Genomic DNA, 25,524 nt, shown 5'->3' with positions numbered 1-25,524 from the left:
CTTCATTCCTCTCTTTAAAACCACAGTTAAATGTGGAGCCAAAGAAAAGTAATGCTATTTAGTCCTTACAGAACCCAAAACATAGAGAATAAAAAATAATTGATATTCAACCATCAGTTGTTCCCTTTGAAGTCTTGTTAATCAGAATAAATATGGGGCACAAAGAAAAAGAAAATAGGGGTTTACACAGGATATGCTGCCAGACTTTACCAACAATGACACATGATGCGTGCTTCAAACTGTCACATGCATATCTGGCCTGAGATATACTCATGCATGTCAAATTTTGCATCACATGCTTTTCAAAAGAAGCCTCATGTTAAAATTAGCTTAAGAATATACACAATTACAATACCTCATTAAGTACAAAGAACAAACCATTTTCAAATGAATGCTTTTAGACCTTTACAGTAAATAGTCCTTTCAATGGTGGGAAGGAGGGGGACAGGGAGACAGCGAGAGGGGAGTCAGGGCCACTTAATCAGACCACTTTTATCCTTCATGTAGGGAAATAGGAGACTTGAAAATAAGCACTTTCTGTAGTTATGCTACCAGAGTCTGAAGTCCACTTTTAATATTCCCGAAAACTCTAAAAAATAATAATTAACATTTGAAAAGCTGTCATTATTATAGTTAGGGACACTTAATCCTCAAAGCAGCAGTGTCTTAATTGAGACTATGATTAAATGAAAGCACCCATCAGAATTATATCCACACATCTGGTTTGAAGTTTATGTCTTGTCTTCTTTAAACTGTTATATTTATTATAATTCTGTCTAGACAATACCAAATATATTTTGCCACATAAATAATTAAGGCAAATTGTCTTCAAACATAGGCAACAGTGTGTGTTTTCCTCATATCCTTTCATTGAATAAAATGTGTTATAGGGAAGCACCATTTCTCTCTTGCTAAGGCTGAGAGAAATTCGGTGCTGTTTATAAGCTGATTTATAAAATAAGTTATATTGCTTTAAAATGTTTTATTTGAAATTATTAGCAGAGTGGCCAAATGAGAGGCTTCTTATAAAAGTGCTAGGATTGATGTGTTTAGTAATAATTATCTTACTTCTAAGGTTTCTCCTGAAAAATTTCAAAACCATACCTAGGGAATCATAGTTTAAATTTCAGCATCTATAAAAATGTCTTTGCTAATTTTATCCAAAGCCATACTAAAAAGGTAAGCTACTGTAAGAGTAATGGAATAAACTGTTTTTGACTGACAGTTCAAAGGACATGTTTATACACAGATTATTTCTATCTTTATGGTATACTCACATAAAATAACTATGCAGCACTTTTAATTTGTACAAATATAGAAATCAGAGTAGCAAACAGCAGTATCTGGGTAAAAGAGGTTGTGTCGACCTCAGAATTGAAATTCTGTTCTCCTGATGATCAATCAAGTGTCCTTATCCACTAGAAAAGTGTTTCTAAACTTGGGCCAGGAGTGAGTAAAGCACTACAAGACCCTCAGCCCTTTGTGTAAGGTTTGTAGGCTTTATAGTGAAAAGTAAATAAAGTTTATAATATGAAGATGTTGATATTTTTATTTTGATACTAATCATTTAAAACATTTATTCACTGAAGTATCATTGAAAGTAGATTTCATAAATTCCTGTGAGTTTTCTAGAAGTAGCACATAAAAACAAATGATAAATATTTTACAGATCTCACTGTTGAAGTCATATGTTGATTAAGAAATCAAAAAAAAATAGCACTTGACTACCCTAAAAAATATATGAAGAAAAACAATATAGTAAAACTATACAACTCTTAGAGGAAAACACAGAAGGAAATCTTTACGGTCTTGGATTTGGCAAGGCAACCTGAAAACACAAGCAACCAAAGAGAAAATAAGCTGAACTTAACTAAAATTTAAAATCTTTGTGTTTCAAAGGGCACTATGAAAATGAAAATAAAACCAAATATAGGAGAAAATAAATGCAGATCATGTATCCAATAAAGAATTAGTGACCAGAAGATATACAGAGCTCTTACAACAATAAAAAGAAAACCCAGTTTAAAAAGAGCAAAGGATTTGAAGATATCCTGCCTAAGATGATATCCAAATGGTCATTAAACATAATGAAAAGATGTTTAACATCATTAGTAATTAGGGAGGGGCAAATTAAAACCAAAATACATATACCCCTTTATACCTCCTAAGATGGCTATAATTAAAATGATAGAAAATAACAAATGTTGGCAAGGATGTAGACAAATTGGAACCCTTATACTTGGTGAGTGAAATGTAAAATGGTATATATACTTTGGAAAGTAATCTAGCAGTTCCTCAAAAGATTAAACACAGAATTACCACATAACCCAGCAATTCCATTCCTAAATATCTACCCAAGAGAACTGAAAGCATATGTCCACCAAAACCTTGTACATTAATGCTCATAGCAGCATTTATTCATAATAGGCAAAAGGTAGAAAAAATCCAAACAACCACCAATCAGTGAAGAGATAAACAAAAGGTGGTATTTCCAAGCGGCGGAGTATTACTTGGCCATAAACAGGAAAGAACAGAAACGTGCCATAACATTGATGAACCATGGAAATATAATCCAAGTGAAAGCAGCCAGACACAAAAGGCCATATACTTTAAAATTCCATTTACACAAAATGTTCAGAATATACCAATCTTGGGTGTTGGGGAAGAGGGGGAAGACCAGTAGTCACCATGAACTGGAGGGGAGGGAGAACTTGTCATAGGCTGGAAGGAAGGAAGAATGAGGTGTGACTGCTAATTAGGGATGGGGTCTTTCTGGGGTGATAAAAATGTTCTGAAATTACATAATAGTGATGGTTGCACCAACTCTGTGAATATTCTAAAAAATTAATAGCACACCTAAAAGGGTGAACTTTAGAACTTCCACGATGGTCCAATGGTTAAGACTCTGTACTTCCACCACAGGGAGCATGGGTTCAATCTCTGGTTGGGGAACTAAGATCCCGCTTGCCTTGCAGCAGAACCAAAAAGACAAAAGGATGAATTCTGATATCAAAGTTATACTTCAATGAAGCTGTTATTAAAAAGTCCTCAAATGGGTGGAAGTAGGAAGAGGCCTTCTAGAGTGATAACGCAGATTCATCATAGTCTGATTTATAACTATTCATCATTCTATGTTTATTTCATGAGTTCTTAAGAAACAATAATTATACCCTACCAATTGAAAATTTCCAAATGAGGTCAAGAGCCTCCAAATAATGTTAAAGAAATATCCCTGCCCTCATCAATTCAGAAAAATTATAGATTTTTCTTTAAAAAGTTATAAAGCATCATGGCAATCTTAAAGCTGTTTGTGGGAATTTAAGTAAGTTTCCCTTAATTTGTTTAACTCACTTAAAATTCATGTTCTGATACTTAAAATGAAGTCTCAAGTTTTGAAATTATAAAACCTAGTTTTAAAGTGGATGGCAGTTTACTAAGATGGATTCAGAATTTAACAATAAGGTGTTATATAAAATAGAACTAACCAAATACATACCAAATACAGTGTCTGGATTATAAAAAAAATGTCCTTATTGATCAAGGACAACTGCCCAGCTTGTAGACTCCTTATGTCTACTATTTCTGAGCTTTCCCAGAACCCTCTCCACCAGTCAGGGCAGCAGAGAAACAGCCTCTCCTTCCTTGGAGAAGAACGTCTGATTCCAACCTACATTACCATGACCTGAACAGAAAAGAGGGACTCTTCCTCTCACAGTTTCTTGACTTAAGATTTTATGATAAGGAATGATATTCTAAAATGCAGGTCACAGTTTACAGTACCAATATCATAGTTCAATTTCATTACCAATTACATGGCCTATCCTAAATTTTTTTTTTTTTACTTATAATAACAAGTCCTATCTCCTTCACAAATTCAAATTTTTAGAACACAATATGTGAAGAGAGTACTGTCTTTAGAATCCAAAACAGGCTAACATATTCCAACAGAATTTTAGTTTAAGATAATTTTTCAATACTGCCAATATAGCAAGTCAAAATTACAGGTTTCTTTCCACTATGGAGGTTTTAAAATCGCATAAACATTTTCTTATTTAGTAGTAGAGTAAAGCAGTGATTTTTAAAGTAAGGTTCTAAGAGGGCCACAGACAGTAAAGATTAATTCCTGGCTAACTTAGTGACAGCTTATCCATCTGCGAAATGGAAGACTGTGATGAGGCAAAAGAAGATACACTATGGCTAAAAGCTATTGTCACTACACTTATGAACAGTTATCAGCCAAACTACAGCATGAGTGTATTTCAACTTAAAATACAGCTCTATTATGTAAGGAATTTTACCTATCATTCCAAAAGCAGATCATTATTCTCCAGGATTAATTACAATTAAAGGAAACCTTCTTTGCACCGAGCATGAAATAGGATGACATTTAATGTGGATATTGTTAAAACATTCTGAAATTATAAAACTATCCAATTGTATGTGCTATGGCTTCAGAGGGCATGGAAGAAAAAAGGTTTTAAAGCTTTAAAACGATAATGTGTTAGCGGGAAGAACAAATTTGTTAGTTCTACTCCATTAAGGATTCCTTAAGCAACGTAAAAACCAGAGTTCAAGTTACACTTTGATGTGCAGATCCTTTTGAAAGCTACTCTACCCTGTTTTATATGAAGCATCTGTAGCTAAAATGAACACCTAGTGAAGAGTATGAATGCTGTGTTACACAAGCAGACGTCAGAACTGTCCCCAGCTGATTCTAAGTCACTTTAAACGTGGATGCAGAGTCAGAAATTAGCTATGGCTTACTTCTTAGAAGTAACAGATAATTACCCTCATCATGATGAAAAGGATTTTAAATGTAAGCTAATACAGGTATTTTTCCTTTTAAAAAGCTCTGCTTTTAAAAGTAAACTTCAAAACTTTAATTGAAATAGGAAATGCTTTATTACATAGTAAAAACTTTTCAATTAGTGAGGTAGAGAAAAGGGAGGGCTCTGTATAAGAAGAAGGTGGGACAGAAAGATGAAGAAAAAGAAAAATAGAGGAGGAAAAGAAAGGAAGGAAAGACTAAAAGGACAGAAGTGCCTAATGAAATACATTATTTCTTTCAAATTTTAAATGAGCAGGACAAACTCTTCTCATCCATGTGAAATGTTTCCCTTATCCAAGTTTTGAAAAATCTAGACAAAATGTTAAGAATACTACATTGGATTTCTGAGTCTTTAGTTCTAAACACATGTTATTTCTTAGTATGTTAATTTTCTACATTTCAAATGTAATAATCATTTACAATGTTTTGAAGACAGATTTAATACGGTGTAACACATGGTTAATGAAGTTCAATAATAAGTAACATTAGTTTGACTTCTCAGAGTTTCGTGCACATGAACTCAGCCACACATCTAATATACAAATCATTCCTCAATGAATTCAACAGTCATTTGAAATCCTCACCTTGCTAATTCATACAATTTCACAACTAGTATAATTTGAATTAATTTATGTCATGTACATAACTGTGTCACAACATAGCAGACAGGTGACTTTCATGGAAAGATCATACCCAGCGTAGACGCATGGACTACTCATATACAGTTTCCAAATGTAGATTCAATTCTGTGGAACCTAACTGTGATCAAGACTCATCATTCCACTGATAGAGAGCTCTCACTACCCACTACCTGCTTCAAGCAACACACTCAAACAGTAGCTCTTTGAACCAGCACTGACATTCCTTTACCTCTATAGGGTTTTTTTTGGAAACAGACCTTTGAGAGATACACCTTGTTTGAGACAAGATATATTCTGTAAAATGCTCCCAAGGCATCAAAAGACAATGCAATTGACTGTTTATATCAGACTATATTTCTTAACGGAGAATTAACATTTTAATATAGCACAATCCTCTGCAAAAGCAGCAACTTGCTTAGCTAATGACTCAAGAAATTTCAAATATGTACATATCAAGTTCTGCATTTATATGTAATATCAATACAACTGATGTACACACATCAATATATCTATATAAATCTCTGTATTTATATCATCTGCTTAGTACTTGTCTTATTATAAACAACCTGCAAGACTCATGAAGCAAATATATAAACTCCTGCAAAACCTTGACAATTAAAAACAAAATTAAAAAAACATGGGTATGATCCAACAACTAAGACACAAACTTCACCAAAGAGTAAGACACCAGGATATAAAATGCCAAAACAAAATCTTCCAGGCTCAGGCCAGAAATAATAGGAATATTAGCCTTTGTGTTTTTGAATTGGTTTTTCCTTCTAATATTCCTAAACAATCACACATGCATTACCTATTTGAAATTATTAGTAAGTAGTTATTTTAGAAGTATGAGTAATTAGACCAAAAGCAATTCTCATATTTACCCAAAAGAAGGAACCACTACTAAGAATCAAGGCCTAGTAATTCTGTTCTTAACAGACAGGTGGTGTGTCTTCTGGCCTGTTACATGAAAATCATTTATGAGAAGAACAGAAAAAAAAAATCAGAAGGTAGTTTTCACTATTGGAATAGATAAGTGATTAAGCAAATTTTCTTACACCATGAAATTGTCAACAGATTAAATGATCACCCTACAGAGCATCATTTCTGGACGGTAGCATTCTCTGAGATGGAAACAGACTGAAAGAAAAATGTGATAATGACACACACAGAGATGATCTGGGTCTTGGAAATCTTTTCGAAAAGTAAGGCTGAAGAAATAAACATTCTTTAGACAGGGACTGAGCTTAGCATCTACCAAGACTTCACTAGGCCAGAAGTAAATCAAGAAACCAAAACCCATGTCAGTTAGAAAAAGATGGGAAGGCTATATAATAAATCTACTCATTAAAGCAGCTGATAACCATCCTCAGGTATAGCTTAACCATAGAATAGGGTGATTCCTCCAAGAAACTCAAATATTAACTGTAATATGAGGTGCCTTAATAAACCAAGGAGTAAACAATTTGATAATATTTTCTTTAAAAAAATTACACACTAAGGTCTTATTTTGTGATATGAATACCATTGAACACTTAGGTATGAAACAGCTCTATTTTCATTTTAGCCAAATTATCATTTTTTTGTCTGTCAGTTAACCTAAGCTTTTTTCAAATTGACTAGTTGGAGTCTAATTCATTTTTACCATGTCTACTCATATTCTCAGAGTGTTTAAGGAAAGCTGAAATTATGGAAAGGAAAGAATGAGACAGAAAATACATACCAATAACTGGAAGTAAGGTTAATTTTTACATATATTAGAATACCATAATAAAATATAAGGATCTTTGCAAAGGGATCTAAAAAATCATTTTTAGTGAAATAATTAAGACCATCTTATCACAATCTATCTTTTAAAAATAAGATATTTAATATTTCAGTTCTTAAAATTATCCCATAGTACTACATGCTTAAGCAGGAAGAGAGAAGTTCATTCCATCCCTAAATTTGAGAATTCGTGTTTTACTGTGCTCACTAAAAACTGCTTAATTGGTAATTTGAAAAAGAACATTCTCTAAATAAAAGAGAAAGAAAACCACACAACTTTAACTATCTGTTTCAATCTCTTCACACTAAAGGGAGGATGTCATGTTTTTACTTTCTGTCCATGCATTTTCTCTACTAGAAGAAGAAGAAGAAAAAAGGCAGAAAACAAAAGAAAGGGTGGAGTAATAAGAAGCCTGATGTGTGTAAAAACTGGAAAACAGTCTCAAATGGAAAGTTGTGATAGAAAGGAGTAAGAAAATAAAAGTAATGAGCTTAACAAAGTACCAAAGGCACAGTGATGAAGGGTGAGAGCTTTGCAGCCAGACTGCCTGGGTTCAGACCCCAGCTCTTCCACTTACTGAGTAATCCTGGGCAATTTTCAATAATCAATCAATTACTTCATCCACACAATGGGGACAGTACCAGCATATGTCCCAGAGGACAGTAATGAGGAATAAATGAATGAATACATGTAAAATAGTATTTCAAATAGTACCTGCACACAAAGTACTCAATAAATGTTAGATATTGTTGTTATTTGTCTATAGCTTACCTTAATTACCAGCAATCTTTTTTATTCTTGAAAATAGTAAATGAAACAATGACCTAGCTAAGTGTAACAAATTAATAAGAAAATACAGACTTCATTTAATAATAACTAGTAGTTTCCGACTTCACTTTCACTTTTCACTTTCATGCACTGGAGAAGGAAATGGCAACCCACTCCAGTGTTCTTGCCTGGAGAATCCCAGGGACAGGGGAGCCTGATGGGCTGCCATCTATGGGGTCGCACAGAGTCGGACACAACTGAAGCAACTTAGCAGCAGCAGCAGTAGTCTGCGATAATACTATTAATTTGCATGCTTTAACTTCTCTAACAATAAATTAGGGACAACATTTGCCATTATATTATCTGTGCTACTGTGGAATTAAAGGAGTTCGCTGGTGGCTCAGATGGTAAAGAATCTGTCTGCAAAGTAGGATTCGACCCAGTTGGGAAGATCCTCTGAAGAAAGAAATGGCAACCCACTCCAATATTCCTGCCTGGGAAATCCCATGGACAAAGGAGCCTGGTGGGTGACAGCCCTGGGGTCACAAAAGAGTTGGATACAACTCAGTGACTAAACAAAACAAAAACACAAATGCTTTAAAAACAAAACAGCGTATCATCAGCATCAAAAACTTTCCATTCCTATACAAGACAATTAAAAAAAACACAACCCACCAAATAAGTTTGTCATTAATCGTTGCTTTCGTTTTTCAAAAATCCACATAAGAAGCAATTTAAGTCGAAAACGATCTCAGAGAATAGTAGGCAGCTTACTAAGGGCAATCAAAACTTGCTGTGTTGGGCTGCCCCCTACAGGCCTCAATGTATCAATTTCTTTCAAAAGGTATCTAAGGGGGTATCATTGGAATCTTATATTAAAAATATTAATTCTAAACCAAAGCATTATTCATTTATTGATTCTAGCAGGAAAAAGTCTCTGAGAAATATTTATAAAGATACAGAGAGAAATGAAACAACTCCTTGACCTTCAGGAATTCCCAAGGTTACATCTTACAGAGAAATTGTACACAGACTTTAACAGATCCATGGTGAAATACTACAAAAGAGCTTAAGAAATGCCTATGTTACAAATTCTGTGTGTAGAAAAAATAATCAGGCTGGAAATGCAAGACTCAAGTTCTACTTCTGTTTCTGCCATTAAATATCCAATTGAACATTTGGGTAAGAGCTCTGTGCAAGCTATCTGTTATATTTCTAAAATTAGGGGGTTACATGAGATGATTCTTCAGGTTTCTTCCTAATGTACACACTTGCCATAATAAAAAGTAGAAGGGAATGCTTTAAAACAAAATTCAGAGAAAGAGAAAATAATTTACACATGGTGTGAAAGATTGGGGCACATATGGAGAAATCAAGGAAGACTTCTTGGGGGAAATGACATCTGAGCTGAGTTACGAAGCACTTTGGAAGTAGAGGCTATTCCTAAGAGGAATGAACAGAGCAAGAAAATTTTTAAAACATTCAAGTTTTGGGGATTAAAGACCTAAATGAAAGAAACAAAACTACAAAACTTTAGAAGGAAATGCACTTTGTATTAGGCGAAGTTTTCTTAGATATGACAATATGAAAGCATAAGCAACAACAACAAAAAGACCTGGACTTCATCAGAATGAAAAACTTCAGTGTTCAAATGACACGACCAAGAAAGTAAAAAGACAGTCCAAAGAACGGGAGTAACTATTTACAAAGCAAATATCTAGTGAAGGTCTAGTATCCAGAATATATAAAATATATTCACTCTATGACTGAGTGAAGTCGCTCAGTCGTGTCCTACTCTTCGCGACCCCATGGACTGTAGACTACCAGGCTTCTCTGGTAGTCCATGGGATTCTCCAGGCAAGAATACTGGAGTGGGTTGCCATTTCCTTCTCCAGGGGATCTTCCCAACCCATGGATTGAACCCAGGTCTCCCACACTGCAGGCAGATGCTTTACCCTCTGAGCCACCAGGGAAGCCGGGGCTTCCCTGATAGCTCAGTTGGTAAAAAAAAATCCGCCTGCAATGCAGGAGACCCCGGTTTGATTCCTGGGTGGGGAAGATCTGCCAGGCTACCACCTCTAGTATTCTTGGGCTTCCCTTGTGGCTCAGCTGGTAAAGAATTTGACTGCAATGTGGGAGACCTGGGTTGGATCCCTGGGTTGGGAAGATCCCCTGGAGAAGGGAAAGGCTACCCACTCCAGTATTCTGGCCTGGAGAATTCCATGGACCAGGACATGGCTGAGCGACTTTCACTTTCATATTATTTATATATATATATATATATATATATATATATATATATATATATATATTCACAACTTAATAGTGAAAAGACAACCCTATTTATTATTTTTTTTAAAGACAACCCAATTTAAAAATAAGCCAAGAAAAGATACTTCTCCTAAGGAAATATACAAATGGTCAGTAAGTACATGAAAAGATGCTCAGTATCATAAGCAGTAGTAGTTTAATCACTAAGTTGTGTCCGCTTCTTGCAACCCCACAGACTTGTAGCCTGCCAGGCTTCGTCCATGGAATTCTCCAGGCAAGAATACTAGAATGGGTTGCCTTTTCCTTCTCCAGCTCAGTATCATTAGGGAAATGCAAATCAAAATCATAATGAAATATCCCTTCATAGCCACTCAGGATGACTAATCAAAAAGGCATATAATAACAAGTGTTGGCAGGGACATAGAGGAACTGAAATTCTCACTCATTGCTGACAGGAACATGAAATGGTGCAACTGATTTGGAAAACAGTACAGCAGTTCCCCAAGAGGCTCAGCATGGAGTTAGATTGACCATTTTCACTCCTAGGTATACACTCAGGAAAACTAAAAACATATGCCCACTGTCAAAATTTGTACATGAATGTTCATAGAAAAATAACAGCTCTAAAGTGGAAACCAGCCAAATATGCATCAACCAATGAATGGATAAACAAAATGTGGTATATCCATACAAAGGAACATTGGTCATAAAAAGGAATGAGGTACTACATGCTACAAGACAGATGAAACTTACATCACATGAAAGAAGGCAGACACAAAAAGACACATGTAATATGATTTCATTTATATGTCCACATAGCACATTCACAGAGACAGAAAGTAAACTGGTGGTTCCAACGGGCCAGGGGAGAAGGAAAGAGAAGTGATTGTTAATGGGTATGGAGTTTCTTTTAGAGGTGATGAAAACGTTTTGAAACTAGACAGTAGTGATGACTACACAACTCTGTAAAATGCCAAAACTGTCACTTTAAAAGGGTGAATCTTATGGTCTGTGAACTACATCTCAAAAAAATAACCCATTAGATAGACTATTTGATCATAAGATTTTGTGGTGTGGAACCATAAAAGACCCTGAATAGCCAAAGCAATCTTAAGCTGAAAAAAACTGGAGGCATCACACTCCCTGACTTCAAACTGTATTACTGGTCTACAGTAATCAAAACAGTATGGTACTGGCATAAAAAGAGACACACAGAACAATGGAATAGAACGGAGAACCCAGAAATAAACCCACAGACATGTATATGGTCAATTAATTTATGACAAGAGATCAAAGAATACACAATGGGGAAAGGACAGTCTTTTCAATAAATAGGGCTGGGAAAACTGAACAGTCACATGCAAAAGAATGAAACTGGACGACTATTTTATACCACTCACAAAATTTACTCAAAATAGATTAAAGACTTGGATGGATGTAAGACCTGAAACCATAAAGCTCTTAGAAGAAAACTGAGCTCGTAGATACCAGTAAGCGGTAAGAAACGTGGTGAGCTGCTTGACAGGGTCATGCAAATAATTTCTTTGGATCTGACACCAAAAGCAAAGGCAGCAAACAGCAAAAAGAAAAGATTGTTGGACTCTTATTTTTTTAATCTCTTAAAACTCAATACCCCCAATTAATTCTTCATTAACTGAACTAACCTATGTCTGCAAAACATTCATCTCATATTCAACTGCTAAAGTCTCAATACATATTCATGCTCTTGCAAAAAAGAGATTCTTTTAGAATATACACACATGTATATACCACACAGAGCTAGATCTGCATGCTAGTCCTTGCTCCACTGCTTACTAGCTTTGTGTCCTTTATCTGTTCATTAACTTCCAGCTTAGAAGAGACATTAATATTTGCTCTGTCCACACAAAGATGTTGTGAAGATCAAAGTATTTCACAAAACATAAAGTGCTGCACAAAAATAATTTATTACTATATTTTCATACAGCTCTGTTCCACCTTAGAGCAACAGTAGAGAATGATAGAGAATAGTAGAGAATTGTGTGTGTGCATGCTGTATCACTTCAGCCATGTTCAGCTCCTTGCAACCCTATAGACTGTAGCCTGCCAGGCTCCTCTGTCCACGGGATTCTCCAGGGAAGAATACTGGAGTGGGTTGCCATTTCCTTCTCCAGGGGATCTTCCTGACCCAGGGACCAAACCCATGTCTCTTAGGTCTCCTGCACTGACAGGCAGGTTCTTTACACCAGAGCCTCCTGGGAAGCTCAATGATACTTTACTCAACAGAACATCCAGCCCAGAATTCTACAGTAAAATGTATAGTATGAATGTTACATCTAATTTATTAAGAGACCAGAATGGCCACCACCTTCATAGATAATGAGAACTTCCTTAGCTTGTTAGACATAGTTTGTGTGTTTTGTGAGCACCTATTATGTGCACAGCATTGTGAAGGGAACAAAGATACAAGCACAGTACAGAGGCTCGGCTGCTTCTTTGCATTTACTAAAGAAGAAATTCTCTTTAGATGTTTAATAAATGTTTAAAATACTTTGTAAAGAAATTAAATTAACTTCATAAGCTGTATCTCTACAGAAAGGTGAAAATGAATGATATGCCTTCAACTTGCAAGTTATCATTTTTTAAATGTTGTCTTCACTTGAATCAGAAGTGAAGTTACTTTGAGAACTGATCATCCATTCTATACTTTCTTGTCTTTACATGTGAAATACAAGTCCTGTTTTTAAGCACAGGTGTTTCATTGTAGTATGCTACCACCACAACTAGGGCACGAATTTAGCATTATACCTTGCCCCGAGAATTACTGCTATAAATTCTTTACATGAAAAAAATAGCATAATAACAATTATATGTGGAGAGGATTCTGGGAGCATGGAAGCTTAATGGTTCCCTTTCTTCCTTCTATTCCCAAATCTGTCTCCTAACAACAAAGTGGCTCTCTGAGCTAAAGTAACTACTAGAGAGAGCAAGCAGGCAAGATCTACATGGGGGAACTACAAACCTCTACAATATTTCCCCTCTGGGTGGACATGAGCCTGAGGACCAATGAGTTTACAGATCCCAAAGGCTAAGGGAAAAGCTGGGGAAAAGGCTGATTACTGCTAGTAACATTATTATTTAACACAGTCTTAGCAACACAATACTAACAATGCAATGCCGCAAGAACAAGAGATAGCTGACAAAATGGTGGGAAGAGGGGTTTCTTGTGTGTTTTTTTGGCTGATGACATAAATAAATATCCAGAAATGGAAATGAAATAAAGAAAAAAAAATCTAAAAAAACACCTAGAAATAAATTTAAAAGAAAAACAAAGGCCCTCCTGGAAAACATAAAACCAAATCTGAATAAGAAAAATGTACTGTGTTCTTACATGGGAAGATTTAATGACATAAAAAGGTGAATTTTACCAAAATTAAAACAGAAATGTATTTCCATTTATTAACCATGAAAAGACTGGAAAAAAGGTAAGCAGTGAATTGCCCCAGCAAATATCAGAACGTTAAAATCAAATAAAAATAAAACTGCCATAAAAATAAACAAATAAACCAATGGAATGGAGGAGGAAATTCAAAACCAGATCCCTACAGTCAAGCTATTTTAATGTAAAGCAGAAGTGGCACTTTTATCTAATAGGAAAATAATAGTTTATATCAGGAATCAATACACTACAGCCTGCAAGCCAGACTGTGCCTTTGTCCTGATTCTGGAGATAGAGGTTTAATTGGAACACAGCCATGTCCGTCAACTGCAAGTCGTCTATGGTTGCTTCCAAGCTACAGAACTGTACAACTGCAACAGAGACCATTTGCTCTACAAAGCTGAGAATATTTATTTTCTGATTCTCTAAAGAAAAAAGTGTGCCCACCCTTAGTTTATATATTAATAAACTCACTACAGCTAGCTATCACCTGGAAGAAAATAAGGCTGTATGCCTGTATCTCATATAGCACATAAAAATAAGTTCCAGATGAGCTAAAGAGTTACATATTAAAAACCAATCTTACAAGCTAGGTAAAACTATGTATAACCTGTAGGTGTATGGGGAGGGGCCTTCTTAACAAAGAAAGAAATCCATATATGACTAAGAAAAAGATATATTAATAATTGGGCATATAAAGCATTAAAAACATTTTTTTTACAGAAAGATACTATAAAAATCAAGATGAATTTTAAAGTTGTGATTATATTTTACAGTTTGATAGAAAATGGTTAATATCTATAAAAATAATCTTTTGTAAAATAACAAGATAAATAACCCAAAAGAAAAATAAGCAACATATTTACTTTGCCCCCAACTCTGTGCTCAAGAGCAACAGGCTGTCCTCATACTTACATCCCCTCTGCCTACAGAAGTCCTCTCACTACTCTTTGCCTACCTAATTCCATCCATTTGTCAGACCTCAAAAGACAGGACATTTCATCAAAGAAGTCTTCTCTGCCCTACTAAAACAGATCAAATTCCCCTCAGCGGAACTAGCCTTTGTTGCACTATATACCTCTCCTTCACAGCACCAATCACAGTTGTGATTTAAAATTTGATTGTACACTTCTTTCTTTTATTATTTTATTATAAATTCTTAAAGGGTGATGTACCATATTAATCACCACTTGTATCCCCTGTGCACAGTACAAGCACAGCATGCAAATATTTGTGAACAAATGAACTTGGTGAATGATTAGAAGAATGAGACAACTTTTTCCTACATGCAGCATACCGGCAGATAACACTTATAAACCCACTGCTTCTTGAAAAACAGAAATTATGTGCCTAATTTTCACACTACAACCTAAATATCAATGCCTGAGGACGTCACAGTCAGTTTACAAATCTTTTTCACAGATACCCTCATTAATGACATCTGTTTATGTGCTAGGCTAAATAACATTTTAGTTACATTTCTGAGGCATTTCCTGCCATTAACCTCATCTCTAGAATACTAGTTAATATGAAGCACCTGGATTTCAGGAACACAGACCCGAAACACACACACCAAACCAAAGTGTTATGTAAATGACAGAAATGACACATTCTGGTCAATAATGGATATCCAAACTACTTTTGGTCCTATTTTACTTTTACCACTAAAATTCTGTCATTGGATGACAGTCATTCTGAGCCCACTGACAATCAAATCACAGATGAAAAAGAACTAAACTTTTCCAACAATCTGCACAGAAGTCAACCTTTAAAGAATGTTGATAGTTAGGGATTTTCTAGGTTTGGTCAAAGTGGACTTCATGGACTTCACTTTATGTGATAATTATGTCTTAAAAATTCTGTAAACTTAATTTTTAGGAAGAAAATAATATTTTGTTTGTAAGTCTCACTTAGGTCTGAATTCTAGTCTTCACACTTTTTATATGTGTGCCCCTTGGCAAGTCATTTAGAATTCCTCAGCTTCAGCTTCCTCATGTGGGAAATCAGATAAAGATCCCTACCTCATAAGACAGTTGTGAGGCCTCCAAAGATGAAATGAACCTCAGTCAAGTATACTCACTGTCCTTCCCTTTTTATCCCCTGCTATATAGGAATTCTGTTAGAATTCTAAACAAAGAAAAAAAGTTTAGCGAAATTATGCCCTTTGTTTGTCTTATTAATAAACCTGGATTTCCAGGTTTTATTCAAATTTACTAATTTGAGGTCTCAAACAGTAGAGATCTATTAGTATATTAAACAAAGGTGCAGATTAATCAAAATGCCACATACATTAAAAGCTACACTGAATCAATGGACTATCCCAACCATACAAATTAAAGAGCTATATATAAGGGAGTCAATAGCAGAAATCTGGTATTATCTTTAGATCATATAATCTAGGAAAACAGCAGATCCCATCTTCCTTTGGTCAAGGTATATATGAAGACTCAAAAATATAAAATAGGGAAATGGAAAAAGCCAGCCAACAGACAATGGGCAAAAACTGAGACTCCTAAATTTTTATATTCACTTATGTATCTCATGTCTAAAATTTTAATCAAGTTCAAAACCAAACCAGCTAGAGGTAAAGCCAACAGCAAAGTTACGTAGGTCAATAAAGAGTTCCGATAAAACCCTGAGGCTCTGTCTCCACCTGCTTGAAGAAAAAGTGCCACTGCCATGACTAAGTAAAGAACAGGCAGCAAGCTCTGCCCTAACAGAGTCCCCACCTGGCAACCAGGATTTGTCAATCAAATTTTGAGAATTCTCTAGCTTCCCACTTTCTGTCTAATTATAGAAATTTATGAAAACCATTCTCTCTCACATGTACACATTCTCTTTCTCTTTCCCTCTCTTTCACATACATTCTAAGTATCATTGTATTTATGATATGGCAGTAAGAGGTATGGACACACCTGATCATTTTCCCCAGGAAAGAATGGTAAATGAGAAAGAGAAGATCTACATTCTGTACATCTGCACTATTATTCTAGCAACTGTAATCCTACAATTCCTACGTTAGGTAATAGTAATACCCACTTTCCCTAAAGGAGCTTCAAGCATTTGCAATCTATAGTTAAATACACATGCTGGAACTGAACCATCCAATAAGTGCTGGGAGGTATATATCTCAAATTAGTTTCGGAGCTCCCGTTTTTTGGAAATGTCTTTAGAATCTCTGTTTTATTCAACTAAATTCCACAAATAAGGTACTTTGCTAGGCTTCAGGTATGCCTTATGGTATGTTACTATGGTGCTCACGGTACAATAGTCCCAAACAACTATTAATGACTGCTGAATGATTTAATGAATTTTCAAGATGAACCATTTAAGAAATTATCTTAAAGTCATACAAACAGTGACATAAAGGAAAGAACTATGTTTACTATAAAGCTGATAAATTTGCTCTGAAACCAGGAGTATACAACATTTTAAAAAGAACATCACTGATACAATTAGATAAACCTGTAATATGGCTTCTTTAAAGAACAATTCCAACCAGATGTATAAGTTCACTCAGTTATGCCCTTTCCGTTTTATTGATGAGGAAACGAAGGCCCAGCAAGACTGAGGAAGCACCTGTGGACACACAGCTAGTTAGTGTCATATCTCCCACAGAGCCTTAGGGGCCTCCCTTCCAGTGCAGTGCCGGAATTCAGGGGTACATACAATGCCCTGTTTTTTCCATGCAACCCTTCCAACAGCTCTCTTCCACTTGCTCCTACTAGTCTCTAACCATTTTAATTAACTCTAAAAGTGTTTTTTCTTCAGCTATTACAACAGCACTATCCTTATTAAAGGCAGCTAGCTTTTTCAGTTTTGGATTATTTGAACTATAATTTTTTTTTTCAGCTTTAGAATTATGAAATCTTTGGTGCTTTAATACTGTAAGATTCAATTAAATACCTGTGAAGCACTTACAGTGTACATAATAACACTGTACTAAATCCTACTACACAGAATCAAAAAGGAAAAAAGAAAAAAGAAACCCTAACCTTGCCTTCAAAGATACCACCAGCATGCTGAAGGTATTAGTGTATCCAGAGTGCTAGCTAGATCAAGAACTTCCTAACCTGGGCAAATCACTGAACCTGTCTTGGCCTAGATAAAGAGTAGTTCTACAAACTGTGCTTTAGAATTCCCATAAATATGTGACACTACAACTACTGACCCTAGGAAGACAGAGTCAAGCCACCGGAGTCAATCTCACTTGTCCCCATCCACACCATCCTAGTTCAACCCCAAAGTAGGTTCCCGTATTCAAAAAAAGAAAAAAAAAAAAAAAGGAGAAATCCATTCAGAAAACATAAGGACCACTCTTAAAATTCTGTAATAGGCCGTTACTGCTTTTAATCTGTATTTTTATCACCAATATCTATATTTGTGATGGTGAAGACATAGCCTTTTCCTATGAGACTTATACACCACATAAAACATCCTACCCACTAGAAGTACTATTGTTGCTGTGTTGTGCTTAGTTGCTCAGCTGTGTCCAACTTTTTGCGACCCCATGGACTGTAGCCCACTAGGCTCCTCTGTCCATGGGGATTTTCCAGGCAAGAATACTGGAGTGGGTTGCCATGCCCTCCTCCAGGGTATATTCCCAACCCAGGGATTGAACCCAGGTCTCCCACATATACTTAGTCCATAAAATCTTACTCAATTCTGGCTTTTCTCTTTGGGATAACCAAAGCATATCATTCTAGTTCTATAAAACCACTCTGGAAGTTTCTCTTACGGAATGTCTAAGCAATCAGTACCAATTCGTGTAATAAGAGACAGTTTTTCTCTTAATACAAACACGCAGACCTCCTGCCGCCTTTCCCCACGTTACTTTACACAAGCACTGTCCTGTGTGCCCACTGTTGAACGTAACAGGTGCAAAGCGGTTCTACCTCTCCTGTGCCGCACCTGAGATTCTCCCATGCCAGAGGCAACACTGCTTCCTGTCCTTTTCCTTAACAGGTCTCCGAAAACCTCTTCCTCCACTGGATTAACCTTTACTGATTGATCCCAACCCTCAATTGCCTTGCTCCATCAGTGACTTTCCTTCTTATTTGATAAACAGCATTCTTCCATAAAATAACCTAGAATTTTCTTTTGTCTTTGCCTTCCGATTACTTCACCAATTCATTATTGCACTGTGGATGATCCATGGCTTATGATACACTGTCTTTAGTTTTCACTAAGTGACACATTAGGAAGCAGTTTTATTGAAACTATTATTGTGTTTCTAAGTATAGGTGAGGTATAAAGGATATTGCCCCGTTCCCTCTAAATGTGGTCACATGAGAAGTTTCTTTCCTATGTGGTACCCAAGAAAAGTTAGCTTCTCTGATACCCTAGTAAATTTTCATCATATATAAAATGAAAAAAAATCATATCTCATCACATTTCTTTCTCCCTTGCTCTGGCTGCAAAGAAGCTTTGGGTCAAATTTACAAGGCAATTTCAGTAAGTTTAAAAATTTTAATAAATTTGAAGATCTCACTTATTCATAGTCTAGGTAATTTCATGCTGAGTTTCCATTTTATATTTTCAGTGGCTCTGATTTTAAATTTTTTTCTATTTTGCTTCTGTACAAAATATATTCCTGTAAATTGCCTCAGATTCTTCATAAGATACGGTATAAATAAATAAGATATGGCATTTCCAAATCCACTGTGTAATATCTGTGCTTAACAAAGACTTACAGAATTAAAATTTTATTTTTCTGAAAAAAAAAAAAAAAAAGGAAGCAGAAGAAGGTGGTTAATTAGATTATCTGATTTCACGCCATCAGTCATTTTTCTCATTTTATTTATGTTGTATGTATTATTAATCTATGATCTAAATAGACTATTTGCCATTATCTTTATTAATAATTGAGAAGCAACCTTATTAAAGTCATAAAAACTTTTCATGAAGTACACTGGGATTTTTGGTTTTTACTTGTTTTCAGTTGGATGGTTTACTTTCTTTTTGAACACACATTTATATGATGGCTCTATAAAAGATTAAAAAATAACTGTTGAAGTAACTGTAAGTAAAGACTATGAGATAGTAAAAATGTCTACAAAGGGAAGTTATGATACAATCTCTTGAATTTGAATGGAGGTCCTGCTAGATGAGGGTCTATGTCTATGATACTATTTCTATTAATAGTTTCTATTCTTAACTGCTTTTTCCATGATAGTAGGCAACTTGCTTTCTGGATACCATTCATTCAATAAAAATTCACTCTGTATTGCTATATAGGAAACATATGGTAGTTTTAAAGTACTCTACAGAAACATGGAGTTTTTTAAACCCATGAAAGGGTATGGCAATGAGAAGCTACCATTTATTTTGTTGTACAGCACTGAAGACCCATCATCGAAAACGGAGTCGGTTCTCATCTGCAGTACTCATGTTCTGTAAAGTCACTGCAAACACTGAGTAAACAAATACTGAACCACGGGAATACAAGGGTTACTGCAAGTCTCTGCTCATGTATTCTTCAACTCATCAATACATACTCTTGTTTTATATACATTTCTAAATAGAGACAACACTTCAGCACTATGCCTGGGAATCGTTTCTAACATCAAAACTACCAATAAAAAGCACAAAAATGTGTAGAATGTGGCACTAAATAGACTGGGAAGTCACTTGTTTATGGTATGAGAGCACATTTTATGGTTTAAGAAGGCATAGCATCACTGGAAATGTGCATATAGGGCAAATCAAAATTTTCATCACTCTGCACATGTCCAGGGTAGTACTGTTGAGTGGTGACTCTGAGGTTGCAAATAAATATCAGCAAGCAGGCTAATCTGCCAATACAGAATCTGTAAATAAAGAGGACTGACTATATGAGTGAGGACCCACTATATGAGTCACATACTTCATAGTGCAGTCTCAGATCTGACTGCCACCAAAAGAAAGAGATCTGGAAAGTCCTAATAAGTATTATTCAGCTACTATGTAAACTTAAAAGACATTGGACAAAAGTGTTTTAAGAAGTAAGATGTTCAAGGCTTTCATAAGTTGGTATTGTAAAAAATGTTACTTCCTACCTGGTATATTCTAAAAGGGATATAACGAAATCCATTTTCTTCTGCAGGATATTCCATGAGTTTCCGATTGATGGCCCAAAACTGGTCAAATCTGTCTGTAACGATAAATTATTTATTAAAGGTGTATATTATAATTTAATATCTCATATGAAGAGATGAAAACTTATTCATCACTCCTCATAGAAATTTCTGAAAGGGCATTATTTATATATTATTTCTTCTTAAACTTACCTTTCCATAACTAAACATGAAGCAAGATATAAAATTAATTTTTTCTACATTATTGCTCCTTCTTCTTCCTAGATATTTCCATTAGACATTTTTTCTCATAAGAGACACCCTAAACAGATTATGATTACTTAGGGTATCATGGCAAAAAACATCAGGTATTGATGAATGTCTTGATTCCCTTGATCTTATTCCTACTACCTAAACTATAAAGGCACAGCTTCCAGTGACCTAAAGTTGAATCAGAACTTATTTAAGGAAAAATGACAGACACTGCACATGTTAAACAGCAAAAACATAAAATTATAGGACAGGCTTTGAAAGAAGTTAAAGCTGACACTTGAGAAATAACTGTCAGTTGAACTTTAATCTCAGACTGATTAAACAATTCCTTTTTTAAAATGTTAGGCTTGATTTTTAAAAAACAAACTTTACTGATATATAATTCATATACTCTAAAATTCACTGTTTTGAAATATATAACTGAGTGTTTTTTAATACACTGAGTTGCTAACATGTAATTTCAGAACGTTTTCATCATTCCCAAAGAAACGCATATCCATTAATAATTATCCCCTCCCCCCATCTGCTGGAAATCACTAATCTCTATTCTACTCCAGACATTTCATATCAATGAAATCATATAACACGTGGTCTTTTGCATCTGTTTTTTGTTTTTTCTCTTACTATGTTTTCAGGGTTTAGTGATGTTGTAGCATGAATCAGAACTTCATTTTTATGACCAAATTATATTTCGTTGTATGGAGATACCACACTTTGTTTACCCATTATCAGTTTGTGGACATTTGGGTTGTTTCCACTTTCTGGCTATTATGAATAATGCTACCATGAATATTCACATAAAAGTTTTTATGTGGATGCATATTTTTAATTTTCTTGTATACATTACCTAAGAATGGAATTGCCGAGTTATATAGTAAACTGTTTAAGTGCCACATGGTAACTATGTTTGGAGGAATTACCAAACTGTTTTTCAAAGAGGCCACACCATTTTGCATTTCTACCAACAACATATGAAGGTTCTGATATGTCCACAAACTTGCCAACACATTATTGTCCATCTTCCTTATTACAGTCATTCTAGTGGATGTGAGGTGGTATCCCCTTATGGTTTTTATTTCCATTTCCCTAATTATGGGCTTTCCAGGCGGCTCAGTGGTTAAAAATCCACCTACCAATGCAGGAGATACAGGTTTGATCCCTGGGCCTGGAAGGTCCCCTAGAGAAGGAAATAGCAATCCCCTCAAGTATTCTTGCCTGGGAAATCCCATGGACAGAAGTCTGGCAGGCTACAATCCACGGGGCCCACAAAAACGTCAGACACAACTTGGTGACTAAACAACAATAAGGCCTAATTATGCTAAGTATACTTTCATTTGTTTACCAGCCATTTACATTTTGTCTTTAGAGAAATACCAAATTCTTCGTCCTCTTTTTAATTGGTTATCTTTTTGTTGCAGAATATTGTTAAGAGTTCTCTATGAATGCTGGATATAAGCCCCTTATCTGATAAATAATTTACAACTATTTTTCCCATTCTCTGTGTTGTTTTTTTAACACCTTGAACTCACCCAGAATTCTACATTAAGATATTTTTTATATATAGAAATTCATCTCAGTTAAGTCTCTGTAAAGTACATGAATACTCCAGAATTTCAGATAAGCCTGTATTAAAGCATATTCTCTACTACTAGACTCATCTCAACCAAATTTACTGGATATCTATTCATACTGCTTGAGCCATAACAGTTATACGTAAAAAAACAAAATTTAGTTGTTTCTTCTTATAGCCCTGTCCTAAATGACTGTGACAGCCTCTAGGCCTTCTCTATTCTCATTTTTAATCCCGATCTGAGGAAGGCTCATATTACAATAGAACTGGTAGCATAGGGAATTTAGAACCCAGTCAGTCCAGGGCAATTTCACAGACAACAACTAAGGTCCAGCCTGTTATGAGTTTAGGTAAGAACCAAAACCAGACTCTTGGTCTTCTGATTCAAAGCCCACAACCGTTTCAATAGTTGGAACCACAAAACTTCATCTTAATGCTAAGACTAGCTCCTTTAACCACAGTCATTTCATATATGAATCAATCATTCATTCAATATCTTTTAAAAATTATTTTTCTACTATCAAATATCAAACAAGAATGTGATAACTAAATAAAGTGATTCTTAATGCATTGCTGAAATTTTACTACTGCTTCATCATTAAATCCCATGAATGGAGGAGCCTGGTGGGCTGCAGTCCATGGGGTCGCTAAGAGTCGGACACGACAGAGCGACTTCACTTTCACTTTTCACTTTCATGCACTGGAGAAGGAAATGGCAACCCACTCCAGTGTTCTTGCCTGGAGAATCCCGGGGATGGGGGAGCCTGGTGGCTGCCATCTATGGAGTTGCACAGAGTTGGACACGACTGAAGTGACTTAGCAGCAGCAGCAGCATCATTAAATCTCTAGCACCTACTACAGTGCGTGCATAACATATGCTCTTGAATGAATAACAGAATACTAAATACATGATTTTCATTAAAAATTTCTGGATTCTAATCCTAGACCTCCAACAAAATAGCTAGATGACTCAGTTCAGTTCAGTCGCTCAGTTGTGTCCGACTCTTTGCAACCTCATGGACTGCAACACTCCAGGCCTCCCTGTCCATCACCAACTCCCAGAGTTTACTCAAACTCATGTCCACTGAGTCCGTGATGCCATCCATCTCATCCTCTGTCATCTCCTTCTCCTCCTGCCTTCAATCTTTCCCAGCATCAGGGTCTTTTCCAATGAGTAAATTTTTCTCATTAAGTAGCCAAAGTATTGGAGTTTCAGCTTCAGCAGCAGTCCTTCCAATGAATACTCAGGACTGATCTTCTTTAGGATGGACTGGTTGGATCTCCTTGCAGTCCAAAGGACTCTCAAGAGTCCTCTCCAACACCACAGTTCAAAAGCATCAATTCTTCGGCAACTCAGCTTTCACATCCATACATGACTACTGGAAAAACCATAGCTTTGACTAGACAGACCTTTGTTGGCAAAGTAATGTCTCTGTTTTTGAATATGCTATCTAGGTTGGTCATAACTTTCCTTCCAAGGAGTAAGTGTCTTTTAATTTCATGGCTGCAATCACCATCCGCAGTGATTTTTGGAGCCCAAAAAAATAAAGTCTGCTACTGTCCCCACTGTTTCCCCATCTATTGCCATGAAGTGATGATACCAGATGCCATGATCTTAGTTTTCTGAATGTTGAGCTTTAAGCCAACTTTTTCACTCTCCTCTTTCACTTTCATCAAGAGGCTCTTCAGTTCTTTGCTTTCTGCCATTCAGGTGGTGTCATCTACATATTTGAGGTTATTTCTCCCAGTAATCTTGATTCCAGCCTTTGCTTCCTCCAGCCCAGCGTTTCTCATGATGTACTCTGCATCTAAGTTAAATAAGCAGGGTGACAATATATAGCCTTGACGTACTCCTTTTCCTATTCGGAACTAGTTTATTGTTCTATGTGCAGTTCTAAGTGTTGCTTCCTGACCTACATACAGATTTCTCAGGAGGCAGGTCAGGTGGTCTGGTATTCCCATCTCTTTAAGAATTTTCCACAGTTTGTTGTGATCCACACAGTCAAAGGCTTTGGCATAGTCAATAAAGCAGAAATAGATGTTTTTCTGGAACTTTCTTGTCTTTCCAATGATTCAATGGATGTTGGCAATTTGATCTCTGGTTCCTCTGCCTTTTCTAAATCCAGCCTGAAAGTGTGGAGTCCACGGTTCACGTACTGTTGAAACCTGGCTTGGAGAATTTTGAGCATTATTTTACTAGTGTGTGAAATAAATGCAATTGTGCAGTAGTCTGAGCATTGTTTGGCATTGCCTTTCTTTGGGATTAGGATGAAAACTGACCTTTCCAGCTAGGGGACTAGAACTATACCAACTGAAAACTCTGCCCTAATTCACTTACAGATGAAATAAAGAGAGTAAGACTAAATAGTTCTAATAACTTTTCTAAAAATAAAATTTTGTAATTATTTAAGACAACCTCTTTATTAAAATAAAACATTTAAGAACCACAAGCAAATCTTTATTAATGAAAGATATATACTGTTTCTAATAGAGAGGGGGAAATGAGCTAAAGGAGTGGTCCTTAAGCAGGGAAGGTTTTGCTCCCCTTGGGTTTGGGGATATTTTTGGATGTCACCAATATATTTGCGTGTTACTAACATCTAGTGGGTGCTGCTAAACATACTATAATGCATAGGACAAAGCTTCCACAACCAAGAATTATCTGATTCAAAATGTCAATAGGGCTAAAGGAAGGAAAGCAAACACAAATAAGAAGTACAGAAAAACAGTAAAAAGCTTTCACATACCCATATCGCAAAAAAGTAAACTGGAAAAAGAGACATTACTATGCACATTATCAATTTACTCTCAGCTCCAAATCTGGCTTTCAATATATACACTGGCATAATGGACACAATTTCTCTGAGCATCTCTAGGTTCGAACCATGGGTCAGGAAGATCCCCTGGAGAAGGGTATGGCAACCCACGCCAG

At 35.8% G+C, this 25,524-nt stretch overlaps 1 protein-coding gene across 4 annotated transcripts in view; it reads right to left on the bottom strand.

Moving 5' to 3' along the window:
* The window catches only part of ATG5 (autophagy related 5), a 133,958-nt gene that overhangs the window by 41,893 nt on the left and 66,541 nt on the right, over window positions 1-25,524 (bottom strand). For all 4 annotated transcript variants that reach the window (XM_069598248.1, XM_069598250.1, XM_069598251.1 and 1 more), the window contains exon 6: window positions 20,732-20,826. In XM_069598248.1, the coding sequence (XP_069454349.1) occupies window positions 20,732-20,826 (95 nt within the window). The remainder of the gene's footprint in view (window positions 1-20,731; window positions 20,827-25,524) is intronic.

The sequence above is a fragment of the Ovis canadensis genome, chromosome 8 (assembly GCF_042477335.2).
Source record: "Ovis canadensis isolate MfBH-ARS-UI-01 breed Bighorn chromosome 8, ARS-UI_OviCan_v2, whole genome shotgun sequence".
In the NCBI taxonomy this organism is placed as follows: Eukaryota; Metazoa; Chordata; class Mammalia; order Artiodactyla; family Bovidae; genus Ovis; species Ovis canadensis.
This window is presented reverse-complemented; position numbering and strand designations above follow the sequence as displayed.